This window comes from Nelumbo lutea, chromosome 4, assembly GCF_056320005.1.
Source record: "Nelumbo lutea isolate HS-2025 chromosome 4, American lotus-T2T, whole genome shotgun sequence".
Taxonomy (NCBI): Eukaryota; Viridiplantae; Streptophyta; class Magnoliopsida; order Proteales; family Nelumbonaceae; genus Nelumbo; species Nelumbo lutea.
In genome coordinates, this window is record NC_142687.1 from 27436326 (window position 1) to 27451812 (window position 15487).

At 38.9% G+C, this 15487-nt stretch overlaps 1 protein-coding gene across 6 annotated transcripts in view; it reads left to right on the plus strand.

Moving 5' to 3' along the window:
• SWEETIE (HEAT repeat-containing protein) overlaps window positions 1-15487 on the plus strand; it is a 167935-nt gene that overhangs the window by 126902 nt on the left and 25546 nt on the right. For all 6 annotated transcript variants that reach the window (XM_088985204.1, XM_088985208.1, XM_088985209.1 and 3 more), the window contains 6 exons: window positions 10934-10990; window positions 11199-11285; window positions 11434-11562; window positions 11740-11943; window positions 12019-12477; window positions 14203-14268. In XM_088985204.1, the coding sequence (XP_088841330.1) occupies window positions 10934-10990; window positions 11199-11285; window positions 11434-11562; window positions 11740-11943; window positions 12019-12477; window positions 14203-14268 (1002 nt within the window). The remainder of the gene's footprint in view (window positions 1-10933; window positions 10991-11198; window positions 11286-11433; window positions 11563-11739; window positions 11944-12018; window positions 12478-14202; window positions 14269-15487) is intronic.

Here is a 15487-nt window from a genome sequence, read left to right on the forward strand (position 1 = left end):
AACTATCTCATCAACATACACAATTACTGCCACAATTTTTCCTTTTCCTCTCTTCACAAATAATGTATGATCTGACTGACACTGTTTAAAACCAATATGCTACACAACTAAGTGGAACTTACTGAACCAAGCCCTTGCTGATTGTTTCAATCCATATAGAGACTTCTTCAATTTGCACACTTTCTACTCACTGCCTTTAGCACAAAAGCCAGAATATTGGATCATATACAGTTATACACTTCTTCCTCTAGATCACCATTCAAAAACAGCATTCTTAATATCTAACTAATGAAGTTCCTAGTCAAAGTTGGTAGCCAAGGAAATGAGGAACCTAATGGAGTTCATCTTGGCCATCGGGGCAAAAGTCTTTAGCATAATCAACTCCATATACATGTGTGAACCCCTTTGCCACTAACAGCTTTATATCTTTCCACTGTGCCATCAGCTCTGTGTTTCACAGTAAATACCTACTTACACCCTATTAGTTCTTTTCCTTCAAGAAAGTCTACCAACTCCTATGTACCATTTTTATGTAGAGAATTTATTTCCTCTTTCATTGCATCTGTTCACTCAGGTACTAACATGGCATCTGCTACATTCTTAGGGATAAGGGCACTGTCTATGGAGGAAAGAAAAGCATGGAAAGGTGAGATGTCCTCATAGGATACAAAATGGGAAATAGGGTATTTGGTGGAACAACATCTGACACCCTTTCTTTTAGCAATAGGAAGATCAAGATCATCAATAATGGAAGTGTTTACATCAATAGGTTCAGGCATAATGGGAATAATGGAACCCGGTAGGAAAGGATCTGCCTTTGGTGACTCCAATGATGTCAATGCTATAGCTTCAGGTTGCTCTACTGCTTTTGAACTCAAGTGGTCCTTTCGGTGACGAAGAAATAGACGGAATGGAGGAGGATCAGGAAGAGAAGGAAGATGCACTCACTTGTGTTTCTCCTCAATCCTACTCTCCTCCTAAGGAGAAACAGGAAAGTAAGGCTCATTCTCAAAAAAAGACATCCACAGAGACAGTACTTTCAGGAAACGGGGTCATAAATCATAACAATGGTAACCCTTTTGAATAGAAGGGTAACCCAAGAAAACACACGGAATAGCATGACCAACTTCAAGAAGGTGACGGTTTTTCTTTCTACAACCCCATTCTTTTGGGGGCTTCTAGCACATGAACTGTGATGAAGGGATCCATGTGAAGTGAAGAACTCAGTGAGACGAGAATGGAAATACTCCTTTGCATTGTCAGACCGGAAGATTTGGATTTCAATTTGAAATTGGGTAAATATCATACGTTGAAAATTTTTTGCAACTTTTGGAACCTCATCTAGAATGGTCATCAATAAGGGTAATAAAATATTTATAGCCAGTCTCGGAGGATAGAGTAGCAGGGCCCCAAACATCATAATGAATAATACGAAAAGGAAATTCAACTTTATTACTCTTTGAAGGAAAATGATTTCTACAATGTTTGCTCAGTTGACAAATTTGGCATTTCAATTCAGACACTGGCACTGACTTAAACAAGTCTGGAAACAAAATTCTCAATGACTCAAAAGACAAATGACCAAGATGCCATAGATAAACCTGACTCATACTAGACTAACTCAAAGACTATAGTTGCAAGACCCGACTCTGTAGCTTCTGAACCAGTTTTATTCTCCAACACATAGAGACCATCGACCATACTTCCTCTACCAATCGCCACCCCTGAGATCTAATCCTGTATAATAACACAAGAGGATGGAAAGAAGGTTATTGAGTAGTTCATTGAATTTGCAATGCTACTAATGGAAAACAAGTTTATGGGAAGTTTAGGTACATGCAATACATTTGAAAAACTAAGGCCCAATGGGAGAGAAATAGTTCCATGACCAGCTATGGTGGAGAATGAGCCATTAGCAAGTCTCACCTTATCTCTCCCAAACAAAAGACAATAGGACTGAAATAAGTTAGACTTTCCCTTCATATGGTTCAATGCACCAAAGTCGATAATCCAGGGGGACTTTGAAGTAAGAGAGGAAGCATGGAAGGTTGTAGCAAAGTTACTGTTGGAAAACGTGGGGTTACTAGTGCAGATTTATATTTGGTAGTTGTGTAAAAATAGAATTGTATATATTTCTAGGATTGTGGAAGGATTGATTTAGAAAGTTTTTCTTTCTATTTCTTTCTTTCTATTCTTGTACTTTCTATTTTCTTTTCTTTCTATTTTTCTACTTTATATTTTCTTTTCTTTCTATTTTTTTCTTCTTTCTATTTATTGCAGCAGCTTACTGTATAAATATGCCGATTGGCAATAGAATGAAACATATCAGTATTCTACCATTCCAAAAGATGGTATCAGAGCTCTAGGTTTGCCAACCTTGAGTTTTTTTTCAGCCTTCATTGCCAGTTTTTCGTGTTTTTCTCTTCTGGCCTTCAGTGTTGATCTATAACCAGAAGTGTTCCTTTATTCTCTTTTATTCCAGCCAGTTCTTCCCTCCTTTATTCTCCTTTCCTGTTGGCCTTATTTTTCCTCCATTAACAATGTCCGACATGACTGTAACAAGTGCACCCGTCCAAACCGATGAAGGAGCAACAAATTCTCATCCTCACACTAGTGATTTTTAGAATATTTAGAAAACATATAGACTAAATGGCTAGAACTACTTGAAGTGGTCACAACTAGTGCGTACCTATTTCAAGGGAAAAGGAAAAATTAGTCACCTTCTTGGAACAAGGCCAAAGTTGGGCGAGCCAAATTTTGATGCTTGGGACGAAGAGGACTCCATGATTATGTCATGGTTGTGGAGTTCAATGACACCCGAGATCAGTGATACTTGTATGTTTCTTCCCTCTGCAAAGGCTATTTGGGATGTTGTCCGACAAACCTATTCCAAAGCCCATGATGCTGCTCGTGTCTATGAGTCAAAGTGAAGACAGTGGCAGCCAAACAAGCGAGCAGAAGTGTTACAGAGTATGCAAATCTGTTGCAAAATTTATGGCATGAGCTTGATCATTATCGGGTTCTTGAGACAAAGTGCCCTGATGATGCTGTGATCTTGAAGAATTTTATTGAAAGAGATAGGGTGTATGATTTTTTGGTCAGACTGAATGCTGCAAAATTTGCCACCATGCCCTGATGATGCTGCCTCCATTGAATGAAGTCATAGCCCTTGTCAGAGCTGAGGAAAGCCGCCGTGGAATCATGCTTGAGCCTAAAGATCCCGAAGGCTCAGCCATGGTGGCAAGGGGAGGAAGTTACAGTGGTTCAAAGGGTGAGAACAATCACAACTTGGCTCGTGACACGACTACCCGTGACTCTAACAATAACCTCTAGTGCACCTATTGCAAGAAGCCCAAACACACAAAAGATCGATGCTGGAAACTTCATGGGAAACCTCCCACATCCAGCAAGGAATGGGGAAATCGAGGAGCTTCCTGGAAACTTCCCTCTCCACAACCCCGCAGCAAGAACACTCAAGTCAGGGACCATTTAATGATGAAGAAATTGAAAGGCTAAGGAGCTTCCTGAAATCCTTGAAACCAGGAAGTGGTTCTACCTCTCTTGCTCTCTCAGGTGAGTCTTTATCTCTAGGATTACATGCCTCGGCTAGTGTTTTTCCATGGATTCTTGATTCTAGAGCTACTGAACACATGACACTCTCTTACTACATTTTCTCACCTATACACCCTGTCCTAGTAATAGAAAAATTTCTGTTGCTGATGGTTCTTTCACCACAGTGGCAGGGATTGGGAATATTCAAATTACTCCATCCCTATTGCTTAAAAATGTGCTTCATGTTCCTAAGTTATCCACTAGCCTTATCTCTATTACATAAACTCACCTAGGATGTGAACTGCAATGTTGTGTTCTTTCCTTCTTACTGTGTATTTCAGGGCCAGGTTTCGGGGAAGAAGATTGGACTTGCTAAGGAAAGGGATGGACTCTACTACCTTGAAGCAACCAGCGAACCATCTCACACTGTTATACATGTCACACACGAGTCATTCTTATCTACCTCCAATAAAGATTTAATTTGGCATCATCACTTCCGTTTCGGCCATCCTTCATTTCCTATTTTAAAAACAATGCTTCCTTCCTTGTTTAAAGGAATTGATGTTGAAACCTTTCATTGTGATGTTTCTGAACTTGCTAAGCACAAAAGGGTTTCTTTCCCAATCAGCAATAAAAGATCTTCAACTCCTTTTTATTTGATTCATTCGGATATATGGGGCCCTTCTCAAATTCCCAACATTACTGGTTCTAGATGGTTTGTCACCTTCATTGACGATTGCACTAGGGTCACATGGATCTTTCTTCTTAATTCTAAATCTGATGTGAGTACCATTCTTCCCAACTTTCATAACATGGTCCAAACTCAGTTTGGTGTGAGAATTAAAAGATTTCGATCTGATAATGCTACAGATTATTTTAATCAGAATTTGTCCCCATTTTTTTCAAAAAGAAGGCATTGTGCATGAATCCTCCTGTGTTAACACTCCCCAACAGAATGGGATAGCTGAGAGGAAAAATGGCCATCTTTTGCAAACCATCCGAGCCTTTCTCTTTCAAAACCGGGTGCCAAAACAATATTGGGGGGAAGCTATCATTACTGTTGCATACACCATAAATAGACTACCATCTAAAGTTCTTGACAACCGAAGCCCAATACAAGTCCTTTCTCAATTCTACCCTGATATTCGAACCTCAAATAATCTCACACCAAGAATTTTTGGCTGCATTGCCTTTGTTCATGTCCATAATAAGGGAAAATTGGATCCACGAGCAATCAGGTGTGTCTTCTTAGGATATTCCCTAACTCAGAAAGGTTATAAATGTTATCATCCAGCCACCAGAAAATTCTTCACCTCCATCGATGTCACATTTGAGGAGGGACAATCCTTTTTCACTCAACCTTATCTTCAGGGGGAGCCCTCATTAATGGAAGATAAGGCCTTGGATCTACTCTCCTTAGATGTATTACCCTCCTCACAGTCATCCAACTGTCAAGAATCACATCCCTCTAAGTCGCAATCCTCTGAGCCCCACATTCCCAAGTCTCAACAAGAGTCAAACAACCCGACCATTGAACCAAATTCAGACACTGTTAACCCCACCAATGATGTGTATGATGATGTGAGATATATGCAGGTTTACTCTAGGAGAAGAAATCCAAATCCTCAACTTGTGCAAGTCCAAGATTCAACTCCTAATCCTGGAACTGAGGGATATGCAGAACCTGAACCTGCACCTTCACAGTCTGAGTATGACCTACTTATTGCACTGAGAAAAGGAACCAGAGAATGTACCAAACGCCCATTGTATCCTTTAAGCAAATCTGTGTCGTTCCAAAGATTCTCTAAATCCCATAAAAGTTTTCTAGCCAGCCTTAACACCATTCCAATTCCTAATACTCTAGCTGAGACACTTTCTAATAAGGAGTGGAGAAAAGCCATGAGAGTGGAAATGGAGGCACTAGAAAAGAACAACTCATGGGAAGTTGTGGATCTACCAAGAAACAAGAAGACTGTAGGTTGTAAATGGGTGTTCACAATTAAGTACAAATCTGATGGGTCGTTAGAAAGGTACAAAGCACGACTGGTAGCCAAGGGATATACATAGACTTATGGGGTATCAGGAAACTTTTGCCCCAGTAGCTAAAATGAATACAGTAAAGGTGTTGTTGTCTTTGGCTGCTAACTATAATTGGGATTTGCAACAGTTTGATGTAAAGAATGCATTTCTCCATGGTGATCTAAAAGAGGAGATATACATGGACATTCCACCGGGTTTTGGAGAAGGCATTAAGGGGAACAAAGTTTGTAGGTTGAAGAAAGCACTATACGGCCTCAAACAATCTCCAAGAGCAAAGTCAAGGTGACCACACATTGTTTATCAAACACACAGCCTCAGGGGGAGTTACTGCACTATTAGTCTATGTGGACGATAGAATCGTTACTGGGAATGATAAAAAGGAGAAGGAAGCATTGAAAAACTGTCCTTCCAGAGAATTTGAGATAAAAGACTTGGGGAGACTAAAGTATTTTCTTGGAATTGAAGTTGCACATTCTAAACAAGGCATCTTTATCTTTCAACAAAAGTATGTTGTTGATCTTTTGAGAGAAACAGGAAATATGGCATGTAAACCAGCTTCTACGCCTATAGATCCCAATCATAAACTTGGAGAAGCCAGCGAGAATGCAAGTGTAGACAAGGAGATGTTTCAAAGACTGGTGAAAACTCATTTATCTTGCACATACACGGCCAAATATTGCATACGTTGTAGGTGTAATAAGTCAGTTTATGCATAATCCTAAAGAAGTTCATCTGCAGGCTGCTCATCGAATTCTACACTATTTGAAAGCCAATCCAGGAAAAGGAATTTTATTTAGAAGAAATGGGGGACTGGCTCTTGAAGCATATACAGATGCCGATTATGTAGGATCTCCAGTAGATAGACGGTCCACTTCCGGTTATTATACCCTCTTGGGAGGAAACTTAGTCACTTGGAGGAGTAAGAAGCAAAATGTAGTGGCTCGGTCAAGTGCAGAGGCAGAATTCAGGGCTATGGCACAAGGAGTGTGTGAATTACTCTGGTTGAAGATAATTTTAGAAGACCTGAAGATTCCACGAGAAGAGCCTATGAAACTATATTGTGATAACAAGTCAGCCATCAATATTGCTCACAATCTTGTTCAACATGACAGGATGAAGCACATTGAAATTGACCGACACTTTATAAAAGAGAAACTGGACAGCAAGTTGATTTGCACTCCCTATGTGTCTACAAAAGGACAACTGGCCAATGTACTTACTAAAGGGCTCAATAGTACAGACTTTTGAAGAATTATAGCCAAGTTGGGAATGGAGGATCTCTATTCACCAGCTTGAGGGGGAGTGTTGGAAAACGTGGGGTTACTGGTGAAGATCTATATTTGGTAGTTGTGTAAAAATAGAATTGTATATATTCCTAGGATTGTGGAAGGATTGATTTAGAAAGTTTTTCTTTCTATTTCTTTCATTCTATTCTTGTACTTTCTATTTTCTTTTCTTTCTATTTTTCTACTTTCTATTTTCTTTTCTTTCTACTTTTTTCTTCTTTCTATTTATTGCAGCAGCTTACTGTATAAATATGCCGATTGGCAATAGAATGAAACATATCAGTATTCTACCATTCCAAAACAGTTACCTAATGTAGATGCAAAAGAAGTGTGAAGGGAGCAGTGCCAAAATCCATTTGACGAAGTGTCCTACCATACAGATCAAGATGATCACAGGACAAGTTGATGGTATCTTCCTTTGGATCAGAACAAGGAGGGCGGTCTTGGTTCAAAGTAGGACCTGAACTTTGATGCTCTTGTGAAACCATGTTTTTGAATTGTACTTCTTCTAGCCTTGCTGAATTGGCTTCTTATTCTGTTCTTGGACTGATTTCTTACTCAATTCTTGTGCCCACTTAGGTTTTCCATGGAGATCCCAACAATGTCTCTAGTGGGCCTAGATCGTTAACAATGAGTACCCCACAACTTTTCTTTGCCGTCCACCCTTTTCTGTGAATTAGTCTTCTTAAAAGAATTTCCAATACTTGTATTTGCACCTCCCCTAACAGCTAAAGCAACTGGCTTCCCCTCTGGACAACTCATAACATTCCTCCTGCTTTCTTCTGACTGTACAAGAGCATATACTTACTGCACTGATGGAAGCTCTTTTCTTCCCTATATCTGAACCCTAATAGATTCATACTTCGGGTTCAGCCCCAAAAGGAAGGCAAAAACCCGTTGCTAAGAGGCCAGAGACATGTAGGCCTTAGCATCCTCATCACATTTCCAGTCCACATTCTAATAGTGGTCCAATTCCTTCCAGATGGAGGTCAAATCTGAGAAATATGTGGAGAGACTCCTCTCCCCTTGCTTGCAAGTTGAAGAGGCAGCTTGCTCCCATATTTCAAAAGCAGTTTCAACCCACATGAAAGTTTTTCTTACTTGTGGCAGCATAGACAGCAATAGCCATGACATTACCATGCTGTTTTCTTGGTCCCACCTATCATGTTCTGCACTTCCTGACATTGCAGTTATGCAGAGTTTAATCCCCTTCGACCATTCTATGTAATTAAGTCCATCAAATGGGATTACAGCCATAGGCAAATTCGTGTCTCATGCCCCGCTCATTCCACTGTGGCCAGAATACTCAGATTCACATAAACAGGAAACCACTGAATCCTCAGAAGACATTGATAGAAAGGGATGATAGCACTACTTTGGTCACAAAATACAGCAGGAAGTAAACAAAACTATTTACCACTGTCACAAGAATACTCAGATTCACATAAGCCTGAACTGTAGGTCAATTCCTTTTCAATCAAAAAACAAGAATGCACACCACTACGCTGCTGAAATAAATTCCAGAGAAGGAACAATTTTATTTCTGGTCTGGACAGTCCCTACAAGGACCATTACACTCTATTTAGGCCACAAGAGCACTCCAAGCACCACAAACAAATCATAAAACCGCTGTTACAGAAGTCACAGGTCGTCCAGACTAGCACAACCCAGTTACAGGGTACAAAACAAGATCGCATAATGCACATAGAACTGAAAACACTCTTCACGGCATGAGTTTACCCCTTTTCAGGGGGGGTCTTGGCACACAACCAAGAAAGAAAAAGAAGAGGAACTTACAGATCAGTCGAGTTTTTCCCCACTGACTTCAATCAGAAGAAGAAAACTGAAGAGAGAAATTTATCACCATTAATCTCAGAATTGATGGTCTGATACCATGTTTTCTTAGTAAAAGTTAAATACCAGTAGAAAGAAGTGAGAAGAGGGAAGAGAGAAGGAGAGGAGAGAGAAAGGTTTGGTCAAAAAGATGGGCTGGCAGTGCCCGCACTTCTATTATATTAGGGTGGCATAAAAAATATAGATACAATGACAGAAATGCCCCTGTGGCATAGTACATCTACTGTTAATATTGGGGTGTGCAGATTAAAGAGGCAATAAAGAAAGTGGTGACAGAAGAGGCTGATTGCAATGCCGAAGGATATGTTTGGAGAATGGCAGTTTTCTTCCCTAAAAATAAGGCTGCAATGATGGCTCAAGAGGATGACGGGGATGGAAAAAGAAGTGCGGAAGAGAAGGGGGAGACTCAGGTGGACTGTGAAGACAATCATATGCATCAAGAGGAAGGGGAGGATAATGAAGACATACAAGATGTCACTGATGTTGAGAGAGGAATTCAGGAAAGACATGAAAGGATGATTGGGGAGAAAAAATGGTGGTAGGAGAAGAGAATGGCAGAAAGACGATTGAGCTTTTACTGAAGAGGGATGAAAGTAGAGCAGAAGAAGAGGGGGGAAATCATTCAAGGAGATGAGGTGATTGGGTCTTTACGAGCAAAGGAAATGAGAGCTGTGGCAGAATTAGTGGGGAAGGGAGCAGGAGAAGTGGCAAAAGACTTAATTGAGAAGAAAAGAAGGGAGCAAGCATTAGGGATTGAGGAAAAGGGAAGGGAGGAGGAAGAAGATAAGATGGGAGATGGAGTTCGAATTTACAAAAGGAAGAAGTACAGAACTTTCCCCTTAGAAGAAAGTAGAGAAGGAAGTTCAGGGAAGGCTAATGAAGAACTTATGATGGATGAGGTCCATGAGGTAGAGAAGAATTGTGATTTAGAGAAAGAGAAAAACAAGGAAGTGGAAGTCAGCAAAATTCTGGGGCTGTTTTTGTTAGAAGGGGAGGAGTTTGCCAAGGAAGCATTCAGATAGGTAGAGGAGAAAAATGGGGAAAAAGAGAGTAGTGTCATTCCAATGCTTGATGGCAATTCCGACAATTCTGAAAAGGAAGTGATCGTTGGAGATGGCAGGGATGCTTTCAAGCAGGTGGATTTATCTGAGGGATGTTGGTTTCAAATAGCGGTCAAAAGCCAGAGGGGAGTCTGGAAGAAGCCATGAAAACACTTAATACAATTAGGAGACTCAGATCTCAAAAGAGTAGAAAAAGTCAGCAGCAAGTTCCAGTTGCAAAGTCTTTGCATGGATAAAAGGAGGCTTATATGGCATTGGGCCTAATAAGCTTGTCAAAAAACACAAAAGATCAGAGAAAAGGCAACTATAAGATTGTTCTCCAAAAGCTGATAAGTTTCGAGTGGGAGTCTTGGTTGGGATTGGGCAGTAGGTGTGGGTTTCCAGCAGGTGTCAATATTGGTTGGTAGGGTCTGGGTTTTGCCCTAGTGTTGCAGTGTGGTTTTTTCTTTTTAGCTGGGTCACAAGGATTATTCTTGTTTGGGGTGGTTTTCTTTTGGGGCTTGGGGTTTCTTTGCTTGGGTCTCTGTTTTGCTTCCCCTCAGGTGATTGCTTATCACCTTCCTTGTAATTGCTTTTTTTATTTAATAAAATTTTTATTTTATCTGAAAAAAAAAAAAACTTACCAATTGTCCCTTGCTCGTGAGATCTTTCAATTGTGAATCAACTCTCTGGGAGATCATGAGAAAGGGAGTTAAGGGGCAGCCCTGTGCAGCACAAGGCTCCTGTCAATGTGGGGCCTGGGGAGGGATAGATGTATGCAGCCTTACCCTTGCACATACAGAGATGTGGTTTTCAAGATTTGAACCCTGGTCACCCTGGTGGCAATGGAGCAACCCAACCGCTGCATGAGAAAGGAAGTTAATTAACCTTAAAAGTCAAAGCTTATTTGAATGGCATACAACACGAAAACTAGTATAAAACTAATATTCAATACTCTATATAGGAATTGAAACAACTGATGCGGTATGAATTAATTTCTTAGTTATTTAATTAATTAATTTGCACATAAGTAGTGTTGGATGAACTAGGCTTATCTTATTATCTATTTAATTCCAAGCAGGGGTTTCTTCTAATTTTTGCCAGATTTTGTGATTTCACTAACAAAGGTTCTTACATATATATTTTTCTTTCTCGTTTCAGTTTGTAACTGTACCAGACCCAGAGCTTCCTGGACACCTTCTATTGGAACAGTATCAGGTCTATACATGCATGTATTCTAAATGTGTATCACTCTTTTGCATCATGAAGGACTGATGGTACAAAATTGTGTTCTCAAACTGATTGATGCATTTCTTCAAACAAATTTGGGAAAATCTAAATTGAGTTTAAAGTATTGCTTTTTTGATTAAGTATATATAGTACTAATGAGCTTCATGTAATTGATCAACTGTGCCATGGAACTCAGGCCCAACTTGTTTCTGCGGTTCGTACTGCCCTAGACACATCCTCTGGACCTCTACTTTTGGAGGCAGGACTCGAGCTAGCTACAAAGGTTTGAGTACAGATGCATCTTATCTTCTCCAATCTGTCTCTTTTTTAGAAAGTATGCATATGATTTTGGATTTTATGACTGTAGCTATATTCTTTCATTTTCTTTTCTTTTCTTTTCCTTTTTTGATTTGATGTTATGACTTGCTTAGGTTCTAACAAGCAGCATTACTAGTGGGGATCAAGTTGCAGTTAAACGTATATTCTCATTGATTTCACATCCATTGAATGACTTCAAGGACCTGTACTATCCATCATTTGCAGAATGGGTTGCATGCAAGGTGTATTCTTTGATTATTTTTTATTTAAATTATATGTTCTGCTTGCAGTAGCCCAAGACTTCAGATTCAGGGATATGTTTTCCCTTTTATTTATCAAGTCTTCTGGTTCCCAGTATTTTCTTTCATACTTGGAATAGGAAGGTCTCATCTCATTTGCTTATTTCACTTCTTTGTTAGATCAAAATAAGACTTCTAGCTGCACATGCCTCTGTCAAATGTTATACATATTCATTCTTGAGGAGACCAAACAGCATAGTTCCAAATGAGTATCAACCATTGATTCCACTGTTTTCAAAAAGTTCCAGCATTCTGGGGGATTACTGGATACGGACTCTGAAGGATTACAGTTGTATTTCTTTCCACTTCCAATCTAAGACTAATGTAAGTATAATATTCAGAAAACCTGTAGATGTTTCACTGCACAACCCTCTTATGGTTATTGCTTTCCACTTCTAGTGTGAACCATTTCTGGATGGAATTCAATCGCTGCTGGTTTCATCGAAGCTGCAGTCATGTCTAGAAGAAGCCTGGCCAGTAATTCTTCAAGCAAGTACACTTGATGCAGTTCCTGCAAAATCAGGAATGGGTGGATCTCCCAAAGCAACTGGTGAGGATTTTTCAGGGAGTTGTATATCTGGATATAGTATGGTTGAACTGGGACCCAAAGAATTTCAGTTCCTTTGGGGGTTTGCACTACTTATTCTTTTTCAAGGGCATAATCCAGTCAAATTCAAACAAGCAATACCACTCAATCTTGGTAATGCTAAATCTGCCGGAGATTCACCAACTGAAGAGGCCAACCTCCCGGGTTTGAAGTTATATGATGCTGTTCTTCAAGTATTTCAATTTCTCTCAACAAAAAGCTTTTTTAGAGCAGGATATCTTACTGTTGATATATGCAAAGAATTGCTGCAGGTAGTGATGCATTATCTCCCCTTTCTCCTTATTTTTTGTTAAGATTTCTTGCTTGTTGCTGAACTGGTCAAGTTTCTTAAACCTGCACTCTACATATCAATTCAAACTAGTTCTTCTGTTCTTTATCAAATTTTATTAGATAAATATCAGTTGTTAAATTATGGGCACTTAAGCCATTTCTAACTCGACCCAAGCCCTTTTTGGTCTACCCCCCCCCTTCAACTTGCAATAAATCGCTTGTCCTTATAGGTTCTGTTGGTGTTTTTCTATGCATGTCACAGACTCACGGTTCTAAATAATTAAATAATATTATTAGTCTGTATATGCTAGAAGATATAAATTTAAAATGGTAAAATAAGAAATAAAAATAAATAGAAAAAAACTGAGAGGGTGAAAAATCTGATAGGGATTTTTTTTATCTGTAAGGTTAAAAGATAGGGGTTTGTTAGCAAATCCAAAGAAAGAGTGAAGATTAAGAAGAGAGAGAGAGAGAGAATGAAGGAAAAGATCCAACCAGTAGTATGAGAGAGATGGATGAATGGATGAAGGGAGGCATACCCATACACCCAACGGACGGATAGACAGCATTGGAAGCAGTGGCAGCAGTGATGGAAAGCTCCTCTTTTTCCTTCTCTCTTTGTTTTACTGCAAAGAACAAATTAGAGACATACTTCTCATAAGTCTAATATCCCCATCCAAAGGATGATATAATTAGAGCTGTCAATGGGTAGGGTCTGGTTTGGGACAGAATGGATGTCCCAAACCAATTATTAATAAGTTCTATAAGATAGGCCCAGAACCAAACCAATTATTAAGCAAGATAAACGGGTCTGACCCATTTAGACCCAATTATACTTGACATCTATAATTACCTATGATAATTACAATTTAGAACTTCATTTTTGTAGAATATAACCTTAATAAAAATGAGAGTAAAATGGCAAACTGTTTTTATGTTGATAAAAAAAAGTATTTTTTAAACAAAATTATTATATATCTATCTATGAAATTTTCCTTTTAGACATAAAATATAACAAAGTTACAAGAAAACCAGAAGGCCTTTATTTATTATTAACTATATAATTGATTCAAGGCATAAGTGGTTCAGAACAGTAAGAATCAGTCCCAACCCAATTATTAGTCAGGCAGACCTGACCCATTGACACTTAATTCTTGCAATTGCTGTTACTAATCAGACGTGAGTTTTTTTCTCCTTTTCTTTAGCATGTTTTAACAAGCTGAGCTATATTTATCTCTCATAACCACATTCTAATCATTTGAGTATGTAATTCTCTCAATCCAACTGAAATGATTCATCTTCTTATTTTACGTTACCAAATGGGCTTTGTAATAACACATCATTTCATCAATAATATTGTCATGCAACTTAATTTTGGATGTTGTCCAGGATTTGCATTCCATGTTTTCCTGCAAGGATGTATTTCCATACCCTCACTTCCCATAAATCAGTTCTATTCTTACACACCGTGAATATGGGAAATGCAAACCCAAGTTGTGAGAATAGAACTCATATGAGTGGGCAATGGTCATACGAACCTTGAATTAGTCTAATCATTTGTGGATCTGTGTTTAATGTTTCTGATATTTAAGATTTACTACGTCCATTATTAATGAACATAATGATATTGTTTCTTCCAAAAATCTCTATTTCTCCCTCCCCACCCTTCTCCTATTGATGCAACTTATATTATTTAATGAATGTAGGTGTTCTCATATTCTATTCACATGGAGGATTCATGGGACAGTCTTGTGATATCTATATTATCACAGGTACAACACAACCTATACTTAATGAAATTATTCCCATTTGTTACTGGGGACCTGAAGTGAATTTTATACTTCTATCTATGTATTTTGAAATTAACATCCAAAAGCTTCTACCTTTTACATGGAGTGTTGCATCTCATTAACTCAAATATATGATGCTCACTGAGGGCATTGTTCTATGTGAGTGGGTGAGGTGTTTTCCAGCCAAATCTGTTGCTCTCAATTGGATGGTCATTCTCTTCAAATGCAATTCATTGTTTTCAAACCAAGCTTGGTATAATGTTGAATCAACTTTCTATTTCTATGTATGACTACATGTTTTTAGAAGTCAGAATTTTGCAAGCATCTAAATATTTCTATATTAGTTTAATGTTTCAATTTTTATTTAGTGAAGAAGGGTTGAAAGTGTATACTTGAAGCTGAACTTATAAATTTTAAATTTTAAATTTTTGTAATTGTTGGTCCAATCAAATGATAACACAAGATTCGCTCTACTGCTGCCATATGAGTATCCCGGGGAGCATGCATGAATTGGCTGATGCAATTGACAGCATATGCAATGTCTGGCTGAGTCATGCATAGATACAAAGTTTTCCAAGAAGTCTCTGGAAGACTCATTTGTCTTCTAACAATGTTCCATCTGAAGCAGAGAGTTTATGACTCATATCAATAGGAGTAGCAACTGGTCTAGCACCCATCTTCCCTGTTTCAGAGAGCAAATCAAGAACATACTTCCTCTGGGAAATAAGAATCCCATCCTTGGATCTAGCAACTTCTATGCCAAGGAAGTATCTCAATTCCCCCAGGTCTTTAATCTCAAACTCTGTGTGGAGGAAAGATTTGAGAGCATGAATTCCTGAAACATCATTACCAGTCACAACAATATCATCTACATACACAATGAGGTATACTGGTAGAGGTCCACTCCTCTTCACAAAAAGAGTATGATCAGACTGTGTCTGAACATAGCCAAAGTTAACAAGTGGTGTTCTAAATCTCTCAAACCATGCTCAAGGGGATTGTTTGAGGCCATAAAGGGATTTCTTCAGTCTGCATACCTTTCCTTGCATATCTCTTCCATACATCCCTGGAGGAAGAGACATATAAACCTCCTCATGTAATTCACCATTCAGAAATGCATTCTTTACATCCAATTGACAAAGTGGCCAGTCAAAGTGAACAGCCAAAGATAGAAAAACTCTCACAGAGGTCATCTTGGCAA